Here is a 17,768-nt window from a genome sequence, read left to right as displayed (position 1 = left end):
CCTCTATCTAGTCTATTTCCTTTTCATATTCTTTTATAGACACTGATGTATAGGGATGTTTAGTACCGTCTTATAGAGCTTGTGACTTGTATTCGCCGAATTTTGGGAAGTTGTATTCTGTTGAGTTACAGAGTTTCTTTATATAATAATGGTTGAGTTATTTGAAGGTTCTTTATAAATTCTCAATTAATATTGCATTTATGTTAGGCTTACCTAGTCTTAGAGATTATGTATCATCACAATATCCTACGGAGGAAAATTAGGGTCGTGATGGAACCCGTGATTTATAATTATGAGGTGTGGTCCCTAGGGGAAATTCTTGTATAAACCTTGTATGAAAGCGGTTATTTTATTGGGTTGTTACTTATTTTTTCTTACTTGGTTTCACCGTACTTTAACTGTAATCTGCTTATTTTACGGCGTTATTACCCGTTGCTCCTTGTTGCAAGTTGTTGCTTCTAGTTTCCATTGCAAGTATTGTAGTGTTATTCTTACCATGTTTAGCTATGTATTGATATTGTTCCATGTAGTCTTATATTCATACTTGTACAGGTTATTATATCTAGTAGGTGTCTTGACTATTCCTCATCACTACTCCACCGAGGTTAGTCTTGATACTTACTGGGTACCGTTGTGGTGTACTCATTCTACGCTTGTTGCATATTTTGTGCAGATCCAGGTACCTCGGAGTATGTTGGCCATTAGATAGTTGATCGAGTATCGCTGTGGAGACTTCAAGGTACACTTGTCGTCGTGTTCGCAGGCCTCGGAGTCACCTTTTGAAGTTTTACTTTGTACTGTTTATTTCTATTTCGGAATAGTTGTACTTAGAGATTTTCTAGTGAACTTAGTAGAGCTTAAGACTTGTACTATCGATTTTGGGATTATATATATTTCCTTTGGGTTGTTGGCTTTATATAGAAACTTCAGGTTCATGTTTAATAGTTGATTAGTTAAAATTTATTATTAATTCAGTAAATCTTAGGTTTACCTAATCTTATAGACTAGGTACCATCACAACTCCTAAGGAGTGATTCTAGGTCGTGACACAAAACAAATCGATCACAAAACTCAAGAATTTCAACTTTAAAACTCATTTTCACATAACGCGCTGAAATGCGCTCGGGTCACCCCAAACCCCAACCAAAAGTATGTACAAGTCCAAAAACATCATACGAACTTATCAGAATCGTCAATACACCGATCCGAGGTCGTTTACCAAGAATGTTGACCGTGGTCAACTCAAGTCCTATTTTAAGCTTAAAATCACTTTTTCTTCAAAGTTTTACGCAAATACTTTCCGGAAAATGACACGGATCATGCACGCAAATCGAGAAACATCAAGTGAAGCTAATAGATGTCTTCAAATACGAAAATTAAGGCTAGTACTCAAAACGATCTATCGGGTCGTCACGGGTAAGAAGTTGGTTACTTTTACATTTAGCAACAACTTTTAAATTGTTGCTAATTTCACAATTTCTATTTTTCTAAATCATATAATGAATTCTCATAAAAGCGTGTTTTTAAGCCACACGAGTTCGATTCCGAATTGGGTCAGCATTTCGCCAAGCCTGCCACCTCTTAAGGCTGGTTATTTTTCTGTCTTTTCAATGCTTTGACTTTGACCTTTTCTATTAGTTTTTTATTTTTTTTAACTTTTCCTATCTCATTAAGGCTTTATCTCATTCAGGATAAAGTTAGCTTCTGCTACACACGAAACGACCAAAAAAAAAGGCACCAAATGACTAAACCCTTCTCCACTTCTTGGATTTTTGGCTCTCACACAACGTAAGAAAATGCAGCTTCCAGCAAAAAGAAAAAAGAAAGCTAGCTATCTCTCTTATGCTTCATACTAATATCAAAATCAAAACATAAGGACAGGGGCGGCCCACGGTAAGACAACTCAAGCAACCACTTGAGGCCCCATATCTATGGGGTCCAAAATTTTCTAATATTAAATAGCTGCATATGATAATTATTTTTAAAAAATATCTAATATATAAAAAAAATGCACTTTTCATGAAAAAGGAAATAAGAGATAATTTGGTAATATGAATAGTTACTTTTGGGATTCAGCCCTAAACTTTAGGTGTGAATAAGTTTTTTGACTCCTTTATACACTATCATCATTATCATGAGGCTCATATTATTTTGATTACTTTGTCTTTCTTTACAACTCCACTATCTCATAAAATACTCCGTCAAGTAAGATAGCAAAAGGCAATTGCAACTCTTTTTTTCAAGCTTTTCCGCATTGCACCAAAAATATTAAAGCAACAAAAGTAATATAAAGTTATCTATAATTGTTTGTTAAACCATGTTCAATTGCTCCGTACTTTTCTTATTACTTTGCATCTAGAATTTATTATTTTTTGATATCTTTTGTTTGTAAGTATATGTATCATCTTTTTATTTATTTATTATGAATTTTAATATGTCAACAAAAAAATATGAATCCGCGTATTAAAAATACCAAAAAATAGAAGAATTGGAACTTTAATACAATCCGAAAAAAGAAGCGCTTGATAAATTTTTAGCGAACAATAAAAATTTTAAATAAAAAATTAGAAAAAATTTTGTGGTAGATGAACAAATCACTAATATAGTTTGAGTTAGACGACAATGGAATCCAACAAGAAGAAGAAGAAGAAATTGGTGAGTCACAGATTTTTTAGAAAATCAGAAAATTCTAAAAGAATTGAATAATAATCCTAGAAAATGAAAACATATATAATTCTAGTCAAGAAATTGATTATAAATAAATTATTAATAATTTTACATCTAAAAAAATTAGAAAAATAAACTTTAAATAAAATTTTACTAAATGAGTTTTTTAATACCGAAAAACTTAGGGCCCCTCATTGATATTTGGCTTTAGGCCCCAAACACCGTTGGGCCACCCCTGCATAAGGAACAAGGTAATAAGATTATGTTTTTATTAAAGCCAGAGATTGAAAACATTTAGTAGAGGGATTTTGGATTCTTTTCCATGCTTAGGGGGGGGGGAGAAGAGAGGACAGTTGAAATTAATTTCTAATTTATTGTGTGAAAGACAATAAATTACTAGGTTAATTTTAGTATTTTAATCCTGTAGGTATGCAATTCGGTTAAGTTATTTCAATCCGATTCAATTATTCACTTTATTTGGGTTAGGTCTATTGTCTTCTAGCAATTTTTGCAAGTAAATCGATAGATAGAGTGTAACTTATGAGCTTATTCAAACTCAGTAAACTAAGTAATTTTGACTCACATCCTACGTGTTAAGAAATTCACTAACAGCAAGTTTGAAAAGTCATCGGGATGAATTTGTATAAGTGGGTGTAATTCAAAAGTTTGTCATATTTGTCTAGCCTACAAGGTAATTACAAGCCAATGTAACTTTTATAATTTTCTTTTAGTTTTTTTAAATATATTTAGTATTATTCTTTTTGTAATATTTCTTTTATTCTCCTTTTTCAATGTGTTGCTTATGGTGTACAAAGTTCAGTGTGACTTTATGATTAGAAATGTGTTTTGGTAGTGATAATATTAACCGGTGTTTTCTCATAAACTTTTTACATTGTCGTATTAGAATAGTCGTGCAATTATACTATATAATTGATAGCAAATTTATGTTAAAGGAAATGAGCACCCACGACCTTAAAATCCTGGGTCCGCATTGCTTCTTAGACCTTGCTGCAACTCATTATTAGCCTTCATTCCATCTATATCCTTTTCCTATTCCAGAGGAATAAAAAATCAAGTTGTCAAACGTTTGACATGAAAATTGAAAATAATTCCTCCTTATTACTATCTCTTTTCTCTGATTTTAATTGATAGTTTTCTCGTTCCATTTTCCTTTTTTCTAAATTATCTGTAATGGTAGAAGTTCTATTCGTGCACACTGAATATTTTTTTCCTCTCTCTCCCAGATCCAGAATGTGATATATATGACTAATACCTTATGCGTGTAAATACAATATTTGTTGTTGTCATACTTATTATTATAAAGTTTTCAATTGTATTTTTGGAAACGCTACCGATGATACTGATACTTCAAATAAAAGTACAGTGCATTATTATCCATTTTTAATTGCCTTTCGTTTTCATAATCTGAAACAGCGTATTATGCAAAGTCTAGTACTCATACGAGGTCAATATCGTACAACTTTGGATTAACCGACTGCAAGAGGAAACACAGCGAACGTATTTCAGGTATCAGGACAGAAACGCACCTTAACTACAACGTTATTGGCCCATGAAATATGAATTATTACCCAGAAATTACGGCTAGTAAATATGTAATCCTATATATAGCCTGCAGCTAAAGACACCATTTTATACATGCAGCACGATTGAGGAATTTGTTTGGAGGAAGAAATGTGTATACGGTAGAAATCGAGCCCGCCTACGACATGGTAGGTCAGGTTCGGAACATGGTAATAAAGGACTGACGATCGACCCCAAGTCCCACCGGGTTGGAACGCCTGCTTTGGAAAATATCGAGGTCGTGATCCCGGAATCGATCCAGTCCCAAACGAGCTCGAAGAAACATTTTTAGCATAACAGAAGACCGAAATATCTGTGACCGGTCGGATATTACGGCGGGAATCTCGGCACGTATCAATGAGGAATTGGCAATCGGCAAATCAAGAGATTTTTTACCTTTTATAGAATTGTACCTAAAGTAGGACTCCTCTACTATATAAAGGGGGTCTGATAATTCATTTAGGACATTATAACACGCCTTCCAAAGCAATACATTTTTTTTTCTTTAAGCTCTTGTTCTTCTGTTTCGTGATACTGATCTAAGTGCATCTGGCTCGAGGGTGGCTAACCTTCCGATATTGAAACTGTCCAATTCCTGTGGTTTGAATTTACTTTATCATTGTTTATTTCAATTGCAACTTAATTTATCACTTTGTATCAAGTTATTTCGCGTATCCTTAAAAGCACTTACAAATTGAATTGTTATCCAATTTTGAAGGTAAACAGTTTGGTGCCCACCGTGGGGCTAAGGAGAATAATGGTTATTTGATACAAATTTTCATAACACACACTACTTTACACTTGTTCTTTGAAGTGTCTCTAATTTCAGGTTAAAGATCAAAATATCAAACTCTCAATCAGCACCCCTACATATTGACAATGAGTTCGGCCATCACGGTGAAAATAAAAACATAGTGCCCAGTGACGAGGTACCGCCAGTTGATCCCATATGAATTCCGGTCGCGGACCCGATTGACGCTAATTCACATGTGTCTATCAACTCAAACCTGCCTACCGATCCCGAGAATAGTGTCGGCGGTGGAGCCCGATCGGCAGCTCAAAATACACAAAACATTGGAGGAGACGGGATCAATTTACGGATGATCTTGGAAATGTTACAGGCTCAACAAGCGACGATAGCTCAGTTACATAACCAAAACCATGCACCGAGCAGAATTGAACCCGATCCGTCCCGGAAAGTCACCCGCAGGGATGAACCGGTCGCAGAGAGGTCGAATGAAAACTAATCGGAGACTAACCCCGAGATCATAAAGATACTCGAGGAACTGACAAAACGGGTAGAATCAGGGGAGAATAAAATCGAATCTAATGACAAAAAGGTAGAAACCTACAATTTCAGGGTCGACCAAATCTCAGGCGCACCACCGATATTGAAAGTCCTGGATTCCAAGAAGTTCGTGCAAAAATCTTTTCCTCCAAGCGCGGCTCCAAAGCCGATCCCTAAGAAGTTCCGCATGCCCGAGATTCCTAAGTACAATGGAACGACCGACCCAAACGAGCATGTTACCTCCTACACATATGCCATCAAAGGGAACGACTTGGAGGATGATGAGATCGAGTCTGTCTTGTTGAAAAAGTTCGGAGAGACCTTGTCAAAAGGAGCTATGATATGGTATCATAACTTACCTCCTAATTCTATTGACTCATTTGCTATGCTTTCAGATTCTTTCATGAAAGCACACGCCAGGGTTATCAAGGTCGAGACCAGGAAGTCAGACCTTTTCAAAGTAAAACAGAAGGATAATGAGATGCTCAGAGAGTTCGTGTCCCGGTTTCAAATGGAATGGATAGACCTGCCACTGGTCGCTGATGATTGGGTCGTTCAGGCTTTCACCCAAGGACTCAGCATTCGGAGCTCGTTGGCTTCACACAAGTTGAAACAAAACTTGGTAAAATATCCGGCTGTCTCTTGGGCCGATGTCCATAACCGGTATCAATCGAAAATCAGGGTCGAATATAATCAGCTTGGGGCCCCTTCCGGCTCTGTGTATCTCGTCAGAACCAGCGACAGAGTCAAGAGAGACATCAATCGTGAATCGAGATCAAACAAGGATATGTATCAGCCGTACAATGGGGACCAAAGAAGCAGTGGTTCCGGACGGAACTCTATGAGAAATGAAAAGAGAAGTAATTGAGGTCAGAGCAACCGGGGACTCATGAGCAAAAACAGCTTCGACAGGCCCGTCGGACCTAAAGAAGCGCCAAGATTATCTGAGTACAACTTTAACGCCGATGTCGCTGCTATCGTATCTGCCATCGGACGCATCAAAGATACCAAATGGCCTAGACCTTTACAGTCCGATCCAGCCCAAAGGGATCCCAACCTAATGTGCAAATAGCACGGAACTCATGGCTACAGAATAGAAGACTGCCGACAATTAAGGGAAGACGTGGCCCGACTGTTCAACAACGGGCATTTCCGAGAATTCCCAAGTGATCGGGCCAAGAACCACTTCAGGAACAAGGAGTCTAATAAGCAGACGGAGCAGGAAGTGCCTCAACACGTCATTAACATAATCATCGGTGGAGTAGACATTCCCAGGGTCTGATGTTGAAGCGTACCAATGTATCCATCAGAAGGGAAAATGGACTCGGGATTAGGTACCAGAAGGAACCTTGTCTTTCAACGATGAACACTCTGAGGGGATCATACAGCCCTACAACAATGCACTAATAATATCGGTACTCATAAATAAATCTCAAATAAACGTGTGTTAATTGATCCAGGTAGCTCAGCCAACATCATCAGATCAAGGGTTGTGGAACAACTTGGCCTACAAGATCATATCGTACTTGCGGTCCGAGTCCTGAATGGGTTCAACATGGCATGCGAGACCACTAAAGGGGAGATAACATTACCGATGAACGTCGCCAGAACCGTACAAGAAGCCAAGTTCTATGTAATCGGAGGGGATATGAGATACAACGCTCTGTTCGGGAGACAATGGATTCAGAACATGAGGGCAATTCCCTCGACAGTGCACCAGGTGCTGAAATTCCCAACACCCGGAGGAGTCAAAATGATTTGTGGGGAACAACCGGCCGCCAAAGAGATGTTCGCGGTTGATGAGGTGATCCTGACATCCACACTCTCAACATTGGATGACCCGAATCGGATGGTCAAAAACGGGGCCAAATAGCAATCACTGACTCCAGCCTCGATAGGATCGGAGGAATGAGGGGTAGACGAGGATGACGACTACGGAGTCCCTAGATCTTTCATAGTCCACGATGATTCTGACGCCACAAAATCAACGGTAGAGGAACTGGAACAAGTCATACTAACCGAACACTTGCCCGATCGAAAGGTATACCTGGGCACGGGGTTAAGCCCCGAGCTCAGAAAAAAACTCATACAATTTCTTTTAGCTAACGAAGATTGTTTCGCTTGGTCCCACCTTGATATGACAGGGATCCTGCCGGATATAACCACTCACAAGCTAAGCCTGGACTCGAAGTTCCACTCCGTCAAGCAGAAGAGGAGACCCCAGTCCGAGGTCAAACATGCTTTCATCAAGAACGGGGTATCTAAACTCTTTAAAATAGGGTCCATTCAGGAGGTTAAATACCCGGATTGGTTAGCAAATGTAGTGGTAGTCCCTAAAAAAGGGAATAAATTAAGAATGTGTATAGATTATAAGGATTTAAATAAGGCATGTCCCAAGAACTCCTTCCTTTTGCCCAACATCGATCGCATGATCGATGCCACGGCCGGCCACGAGATCCTCAGTTTTCTCGATGCCTACTCCGGGTACATCCAAATACGGATGAACCCGGGCGATTAGGAAAAAACCTCCTTTATCACTAAGTACGACACATACTACTATAACGTGATGCTATTCGGATTAAAAATGCCGGTGCCACTTACCAACGCCTAGTAAATCTGATGTTTGAGGAACAAATAGGAAAATCAAAGGAGGTTTACATTGATGATATGTTGGTCAAGTACTGCGAGCAGAGGACCATTTGAAATATTTGCTGGAAACTTTTAGCATATTGAAGAAATACAATATCAAGCTGAACCCAAAGTAGTGTGCATTTGGAGTTGGATCAGGTAAATTCCTCATATTCATAGTATCTAACCGGGGAATCGAGATCAACCCCGACAAGATCAAAGACATCGAAGATATCACGGTTGTGGACAACGTGAAGGCCGTGCAAAGATTAACTAGACGCATAGCCGCCCTGGGGCAATTCATCTCGAAGTCCTCCAATAAGAGCCACCGATTCTTCTCACTGTTGAAGAACAAGAAGAATAACTTCTCATGGACCCCGGAGTGCCAATGGGCCTTGGAAGAACTCAAGCAATATCTATCGAGCCCACCGCGACTTCACACGCTGAAGACAGACGAACAACTATACATGTACTTGGCAGTATCAGAGATAGCGGTAAGTGGAGTCCTGGTCCAAGATGAGAAAGGTACGCAATTTCCAATCTACTATGTTAATAGGACCCTTGGCGAGGCCGAAACTAGGTACCCTCACCTAGAAAAGCTGGTGCTCGCTTTGCTAAGCGCCTCTAGAAAGCTAAAACCATACTTCCAATGTCACCCCATATGTGTTGTGACTACTTACCCATTGAGGAATATAATGCATAAGCCCGAGCTCTCGGGACAATTGGCCAAATGGGCAGTGGAAATCAGCGGGTATGTTATTGAATATCGGCCCCGGACCGCCATTAAATCTCAAATTTTGGCAGACTTTGTGGCTGACTTTATGCCGGCCTTAATACCCGAGGTCGAAAGAGAGTTGTTGTTGAATTCGCGGACTTCTTTGGTGATCTGGACCCTCTTTACAGATGATGCCTCCAAGGCAAAAGGGTCCGGACTTGGTATCGTATTGAAGCCACCAACAGAAAATGTAGTTAGACAATCTATTAGGACTGTAAAATTGATTAACAACGAGGCCGAATATGACGTCATGATTACAGGTCTCGAACTAGCCAAAAGCTTAGGGGCGGAAGTAATCGAAGCTAAGTGTGACTCCCTCCTTGTGGTGAACCAAGTTAATGGGACGTTCGAGGTCAGAGAGGAATGAATGCAAAGGTACCTGGATAAGTTGTGGGTAACATTACATCGATTCAAGGAGTGGACTCTATAACACGTACCTCGGGATCAAAATAGTAAGGTCGATGCCCTTGCTAACCTGGGGTCGGCAGTCGAGGACGATGAGTTCAACTCGTTGGTGGTCGTACAACTCATGAGACCGGTAGTGGATGAAGGCCACGACGAGATAAACTCAACGAGCCTAACTTGGGACTGGAGAAACAATTATATAGAATATCTCAAGACCGAAAAATTGCCCACGGATCCAAAAGAATCGAGGGCCCTACGTACGAAGGCAGCCCGGTTTAGCTTGTCCGAAGACGGAACCCTATTCAGAAGAACATTCGATGGCCCACTCACGATATGTCTAGGACCAGGAGATACCGAGTATGTTCTGAGGGAAATTCATGAAGGCACCTGTGGAAATCATTCAGGCGCCGAATCATTGGTTCGAAAGGTAATCAAAGCCGGCTACTACTGTATTGACATGAAAAAGGATGCGAAAGAGTTCGTACAAAAATGTGATGAATGTCAAAGACATGCTCCGATGATTCATCAACTCGGGGAGCTGCTGCATTCAGCTTTGTCACCATGGTCATTCATGAAGTGGGGAATGGACATCGTTGGCTCCCTTCCATGGGCGCCCAGTAAGGCTCAATTTTATATTGTTTATGACTGACTAATTTTCTAAGTGGGTGGAAGCCCATGAGTACGAGAAGGTCAGGGAAAAGGAAGTCATCGATTTCATCTCGGAACACATCATATGCCAGTTCGGAATGCCAACCAAGATCGTGTGCGACGACGAGAAACAATTCATCGGAAGCAAAGTAAGCAAGTTTCTCGAAGACCATAAAATCAAAAGGATCCGATCAACACCCTACCACCCTAGTAGGAAGAACAAGCAGAATCGACCAACAAAACCATATTCCAAAACCTCAATAAGAGGTTAACTGACACAAAAGGAAAATGGAAGGAAATCCAGCCCGAAGTCCTATGGACATATCGTACGACCTCGAAGTCCAGTACCGGGGCCACCCTGTTCTCACTGGTTTATGGTGCCGAACCTCTAATATCGGTCGATATGCAACTAAGGAATCAAACGTCGAGGCCATGAATATGAACCTTGAGCTATTAGATGAAAGGCGCGAAGCCGCCCTTATCCGATTAGCCGCCCAAAAATAGTGGATCGAGAGGTATTATAATCGAAGGGCCAACCTTCGACACTTCAATATCGGGGACTTAGTGTTAAGGAAGGTCACACTAAGCACCCGGAACCTGAACAAAGGGATGCTGGGGCTGAACTGGGAAGGGCCATATCAAATTATCGAGATCACCGGAAAGGGATCATACAAACTCGGAGCAATGAATGGTGGACGACTACCGAACAACTGGAACATAACTCACTTTAAGCGATACTACTGCTAAGGTATGACCCATTCATTCCTTTTACTTATTTGCATTTCGAACTAATACTTGCAGGCAACCATCAAAGACGAAACAATTTTTAGGCCTGAAAGCACGCGTTGCACTCTTTTTCCCTTGAACCGTCTTTGTCCCAAAGGGGTTTTTCGGCAAGGTTTTTAACGAGGCAACAGTAAATCGTGCTAACTTAGAATCAAAGGCCGGTTATGAACTGGTATCGAAGATCACGACAACAGTATTCGAGGCCTCTATATGATCGGCCCCGAACACTGGGGGGCATTACCCTCGGATAATGACTTTAGCAAGGAAAGAAACTCTGCGATTGAATGGTCTCAGCTCGATCAATAGGATTTACTGTTAGGGCCAAACGGTCAAATGAACTGTTCCCACATAGACTGCTCGAGCCCTAACATAAAGCTTGTATGCATGTGTAATCGTATATATTACGCATAGAAATAAAAGGAAGTCTCTAGACACCAGGGTAATCTGATATGCCTCGTCGCCAGGGTCTTCAGAGTCTCCTCCACCCTCAGATCCGCTCGAGCCATCGGAGCCTTCTTCATCCTCGCGATAAGCCAACTTCTTGGCCTAGACTTCGAGCCCCTTAGCACTCTCGATTACGGCTAACAAGTCGATACCCTGAGCATGAATCTCCTCGATGGCCTCCCTTCACGATTTACGCTTTGTATGCTTGACGATATCCTTCATTCAATACTGGGCCGCCTCGGCATCGGCCTTATATTGGGCCACCATCACGCCGGCATCGGCTTTAACCACCAAGACCATCGACTTGGCCGTTTTAAGCTCCTTGGCAAGATTTTTTCGATCAAAGACGACCACACTTAGCTGATACTGGAGCTCATCAACCTTTTTGGCCTGCACCTCGGCCTTTTCATTTGCCGTTCGAAGCTGGGTCTCAGTCGAAGTCAGCTATGCCCGAGCAGTCTCCTTTTCCGAGGCCAAATGGTCCATCTTGCCTTTCTATTCGTCGGTCTCGGCCTTGATAATATCCATCTCAGCTCGAAGTTGGTCGATCCAATCAATTTTCTGTTGGACTTACGGATTTCGACCATTAGTCACCGAGTCTAGTTCATCGTCACTAACCTCAAACATTTTTACCTGCTCGACCAGGTCGGCATGCTCTTTCCGAGCCACCTCCAGCTCAGCTCAAAGGCTCTTAGCCTCCCCTTCACGCTGCTCGTTGAGAAGTTTGTAAGTATCTCTCTTCTCAGTGAGCCCTCGGACCTCAGCTTCAAGTTGGTTCAGCTCATCCCGATATCGAAGAAAAGTTTTGTGAGGAAGCATCGAGGTATGCAGACACAAAGAAAAATGTTAGGATCATTTATAAATTAGTCTAAGTACAAATTACAGTCATCAAGAGATATTTGAAGTTACCCGGTTTAGCACCTGTTATGCTTTATTGAACAGGCATGGCTCGTCGACCTCGTTCAACTTGGATTGGTCTTCCTCAGTCACTAGACACCGAAGGTAGCTGGCCACCCCTACGGGGACAGAGAGGACCCGAGCATCCTCCGGAATAGAGATAACAATCGATCTCTTCCGGTCAGGATCCAAACTCGGAGCTGGAAATCGGTTAATCAGTTTCGGGCTAGAAGAAGGCCCGTTTGTTCTCGAAAATGGACTTTTCTTCGACACCTCCAAGTCACCCAATCCGGTGACATCCTCCGTGGTGTTAGAATCCATGCCATCAAAAAGGCCGCGGAAGGGGTCGTCCACTCCGTAGGCCCCCTCGTTGGGATGTTCCTTCAACGTCTGAACCCCGTTATACATGGACTCAGTGAATGAGGGAGACTCGGTGATGTCTATCACACCATGTGTTTCCTTTGGGGCATTTCCCACATCCTGGGAAGCTTCGGCGACTGCCTCCTCGTCGGCCTCCCTAACTTGAGGCAAATCGGCCTCGCCTCTCTCCAGTTCGGAGGCCCCTTGCCCCTCGAGTTGCGATGACATGCGGGCCATCATATCGAAGGCTTCTCCTTCTTCTTCGGATTCGTCCCTCAATCGATAGAGTGAATCCGAAGATGGTACTCGAGCGCTTGTGCTTTCTTCGGATTTGCGCACGAACCTTCTCTTTGGTCTCTTCTTCTCCGAGCTCGGAGAACTCGGAGCCCTCTTCCTTTTCTTCTCATAACCCTGTCTCGAAGCAGGGGACTCTTGCCGCCAGATAGAGGCCTCAGTGTGACTTTATTAGATAAACCTACAAAAGGAAATGAGATAAGTGAGAACTTAATGACACGAGAGGAACCCAAATATTACTTACTCGAGAAAGGAATCTCACCATGAGAACGGGCCTCCCACCGGCCCTTCGAAAGTTCGCGCCATGATCGCTCGAAATATGTCCTTTGTAATACGATGCCCTCGACCCACTCCTTGAGTCTAGGGACTACATTCGGGACCCGAGCGATAACTGCACCACCACAAAGCACCGATAAGAAGGAAGGAAAAATGTTTAAAATAAGATTTTGAAAACGAAATTTTACTTACGTGATATATTCCACTTTTTGGGGAACGACATGTGCTCAGCTGGGATCAAGTCTGAGGTCCTCACTCAGACGAAATGGCCTAGCAAGCTCGATCCCTATCTTCATCAATACTTGAGAACGGGGTTTTACTGGCCCGACACGCGAGCTTGATCAGTACCTTCCCCCCCCCCCAAAAGATTCGGGTACTGTATAGGTGCATGTGGTGGTCGACGGTGAACGAGCATCTATCGATCTTGCTCATGAAGAACCGAAGAAGGATCACGATATTCCAGAATGAGGGGTGAATTTGACCGAGGCATACCTCGTATCTTTTGCAGAAATCAATAATGACTAGATCCAATGGGCTAAGTGTAAAGGGATAAATGTAAACACTTAAGTATCCCTCGATGTGGGTGGTAATGTCTTCATCGGGTCTGGGAACCACCACGTGCTTGTCAACCCAATTGCAATGCCTTTTTACCGTAGGGAGGACTTTTTCAGTGATCGAGCATATGTATCTCGAGACATCCTCACACCGGCCTTGTATAGGGAAAAGTTTTTCAACCTTGAAATCGGCGGTTACTGAGCATCCTCCAGGGACAAACATTTTCAATGGGGGTTTCGGTACTGGTTCCTCGACAGTAGTATGCAAAACGGTCTCCTCGGTAGCCGGTCGTGAGGTAGAAGAAGTTTCTTTTTGGGGAACGGTTTTTGAAGTCTTTGCCATTTCTTTGAAAATGGAGGGAAAATGAGTAAAAAGAGGAAGTTAAAGGAATACACTTGATGGCTTGAGATGGAAATGAATAAGGGTTCTTGCAAAGGATCTCAAATAACCAAAGTATAACTGCTAGAAAGTATTGAAATTTCGAAGGTACGAGGGTAGAAGGTTTGAACATAAAGTTGGAATGAACAAAGAAAGAGCTATTTATTATTTCAATGACGGTTCACATCCAGTAAAGGACGACCGGCGGCTTACATGCATTTAATGCCATTAAGACTTGACTGACGAGATGTTTCGTTTGTTTTGTCATTTTTGTCGCGGGGTATCGAAGTAAGAATCGCAAGCACATGTCGTTTCTCGTCCTCTACTCTCCGAAAAATGAGTGGACTATCTATATACGGTCGAAATCGAACTCGCCTACGACATGGTAGGTCAGGTTCGGAACATGGCAATAAAGGACTGAAGATAGACCCAAGTCCCACCGGGTTAGAACCCGGGGTTGAAACGCCTGCCTTCGAAAATATCGAGGTCGTGATCCCGGAATGGATACTAGCCCCGAACGAGCTCGAAGAAACATTGTTAGCATAACAGAAGACCGAAATATCCATGACCTATCGGATATTACGGCGGGAATCTCGGCACGTATCAATGAGGAACTGGGAATCGGAAAATCAAGAGATTTTTTTACCTTTTATAGAATTGTACCTAAAGTAGGACTCCTCTACTATATAAAGGGGGTCTGATAATTCATTTAGGACATTGTAACACCCCTTCCAAAGCAATACATTATTATTTTTTACTTTAAGCTCTTTTTCTTCTGTATCGTGATACTGATCTAAGTGCATCTGGCTCGAGGGTGGTGTCACACCCCTTTTATACCCCCCCCCCCCCAAAATAAAAGATATGTGTTATGGATTGTTGTGGGTTAAAGAGTTTTTCCAATTAAAGTGACAAATCTCGTGGTTCTAGCATGATCGCTTTATTGACTACAACTTGGCTTGAATTAATTTTAGATAAACTGTGATTTATTGGTTTTCATGTTTTATATATCCTCTTTTATATTAAAATATGGAATTATCTTTGAAACGAATCACGTGTGTGAATCCGTTTTGTTTATTGTGCCAAAATCATGTCACGTGTACGTGCACGCAATTAATAGCATTTTTATTATATTTAAGGTTGTTTCACCCAAAGTTGCGCGAACGCATACCTTGATTTTAGTTTTGGGAAGCGTAATTATGTCATGCGAACGTATACCTAATCACGATGATTCAATTAATTAAGAGTGCACCTAAAGCATTCTAGCGCATTCATGATTTGTTTCTTTCCTAAGTTTGAGATTATTGTGAAGGCCATGAATTATGGAATTACTCGTGGAAGAAGTGTATGATTTTAGATATTTGAATAAATAAACCATCATATACCAATACCCTACAACCCAACAATTGAAGCCCGAACTCACTAGGGTCCAAATCTTCCCAACTTTAAAGCAAGTTTGAATACCATATTTCCAAAAATATGATTAAGCATATAGCATTTAAGTACTAACTTACATTATTATTTATAAAGTTTAAAGCCAAATAAATAAAATCACATGAAATAAGATAAAAAAGAACAGAGGGAAGAATAAACCTTTAATGCAAAATTTTCAATTAAATGAGTCTCCAAGAATAGGTACAATAACTCAGACGAACGTCAAACAAGCATAAGCGGCGAATATCATCAAACCTAGTGAATGGAGTTTCAACGGAATCCTCGACCTCGACTATGCTATTATATCAAAATAAAAAAGAAACTCAACAAGTCTATCAGCTATGAGTTACAAGATTCCTATCTCTGAGTCTTCTAAAACTTGATCTTGAGTCTTGACTGGTTCTTCATGCAGACTCTCATCTAAACCTTGATGCTCGCTAGCTGTAGGTGCTAGTTCATTGTTCTATAGTTTCTTCTAATCAAAACGAGACTCCAATACTCATGGCTTCAGTCATGTCTTGAGCATTCCACATCTTTTCAACTACTTTTGCATTTTGGATTCACCTATTTTTTCTTTTCTTTTATTCTGAATTGAGATTTCTTCTTTTGGCCATCTCGAACCCTGTGCCTCGAGGTAAAACCTACTCAGACACTAAAACAAACAAACGAGCGAAACTTTTCTGCCCCACTTTGCACTAGGAAAATTTCATGAGTTATTGTAACAAAACTCAAAAGTAGTTCTTTATTGAAAGCAATAAAAGGTCGGGAATGGTGTACCCCGAAAAACATAATCAGAGACTAGGGAATAGAGACTCTATGTCTAAAATAAAAGAAACTAGGGAGTGGAGACCCTATATTGGTAAAGCGACTAGGGATTGGTGTACCCTGATACTGTTAAGGAAATGTAACTAGGGGATGGCACCCTGTATTACGGAAAAGAAATGTAACCAGGGATTGGTGTCCTGTATTACTGAAATAAAAATGAATCCCCTGGGCAAGGTTCTACCTGGGTTAAACTGCGAAAAGCGAGCCTGGCGAAGAATACTTCTACCCGGAATATGAGCTGGATCCCCCTAGGAGAAAAGTTTCTACCTGGGTTAAGCTACATAAAATAACCTGAGCGAAGAGTACTTCTACCCGAAACTATGAGCTGGATCCCCCTAGGCAAAAAGGTTCTACCTGGGTTAAGCTACGAAAAATAATCCTAGGCGAAGAGTACTTTTACCCGGAACTATGAGCTGGATCCCCCTAGGCGAAAAGGTTCTACCTGGGTTAAGGTACGTAAAACAACCCGAGCGAAGAGTACTTCTACCCGAAACTATGAGCTGGATCCCCCTAGGCGAAAAGGTTCTACCTGGGTTAAGCTACGTAAAACAACCTGAGTGAAAAGTACTTCTACCCGGAACTATGAGTTGGATCCCCTTAGGCGAAAAGATTCTACCTGGATTAAGCTACGAAACACATCCTGGGCGAAGAGTACTTCTACCCGGAACTATGAGCTGTCCCCCTAGGCGAAAAGGTTCTACCTGGGTTAAGCTACGAAAAATAACTTGGGCGAAGAGTACTTCTACCCGGAACTATGAGCTGGATCCCCCTAGGCAAAAAGATTCTACCTGGGTTAAGCTACGAAAATGAGAGGTATGAACAGTAGTGATGCATGCTAAAAATAAAGGAAAATGGAAATTAGGTGAAACTTACCTTTGGTGACATTCGTCCTTTAAGAATTGCCATTCTCCACTGCTTTGTTCCCGCTTCAAAATAAAGAAAAATTGTGAGTTTTAAAAGTGATGGTCGGTTTGTGGCCTTGATGTCTTTGGCAACTTGACTTTGTGCCCATCTTCTTTTGATGATGATTTCAACCTGCCACTAGATTGCATTTCTGACCCCGGAGAGCCTTTGACTTTTCAAACTTTTACATGACGGTTGGTCGCGTGGGACTTAACCTTTTCAACTTTATTTTGCCTTTGTGGCATTTCACTTTCGACTTTCAATTTGAGAGCATTGGGGAACCTTTAGCTTTTCATACTTTGCCAAAATAGTTAGCCACTTGGGACTTAACCTTTTAAACTTTATTTTGCCCTTGTAGGCACTTTCAATTTGATTTCCTCCTTTCGAGAGTTTTTGATTTCAAAGCATCAGCCCCATGGCCAGTCGGTAAGCATATAGCATTTAAGTACTAACTTACATTATTATTTATAAAGTTTAAAGGCAAATAAATAAAATCACATGAAATAAGATAAAAAAGAACAGAGGGAAGAATAAACCTTTAATGCAAAATTTTCAATTAAACGAGTCTCCAAGAATAGGTACAATAACTCAGACGAACGTCGAACAAGCATAATCGACGAATATTAT

At 41.3% G+C, this 17,768-nt stretch overlaps 1 protein-coding gene across 1 annotated transcript; it reads left to right on the top strand.

The window, feature by feature from the left end:
• Positions 1-5,723: 5,723 nt before the first annotated feature.
• On the top strand, positions 5,724-6,404 carry LOC138892868 (uncharacterized). The gene has a single exon (XM_070176616.1). It carries the CDS (start codon positions 5,724-5,726, stop codon positions 6,402-6,404), a length of 681 nt encoding a protein of 226 aa, XP_070032717.1.
• Positions 6,405-17,768: the final 11,364 nt, after the last annotated feature.

This window comes from Nicotiana tomentosiformis, chromosome 5 (genome assembly GCF_000390325.3).
Source record: "Nicotiana tomentosiformis chromosome 5, ASM39032v3, whole genome shotgun sequence".
NCBI classification, from domain to species: domain Eukaryota; kingdom Viridiplantae; phylum Streptophyta; class Magnoliopsida; order Solanales; family Solanaceae; genus Nicotiana; species Nicotiana tomentosiformis.
Note: the sequence above shows the minus strand (reverse complement) of the source record. Positions and strands in the feature narration are given on the sequence as shown.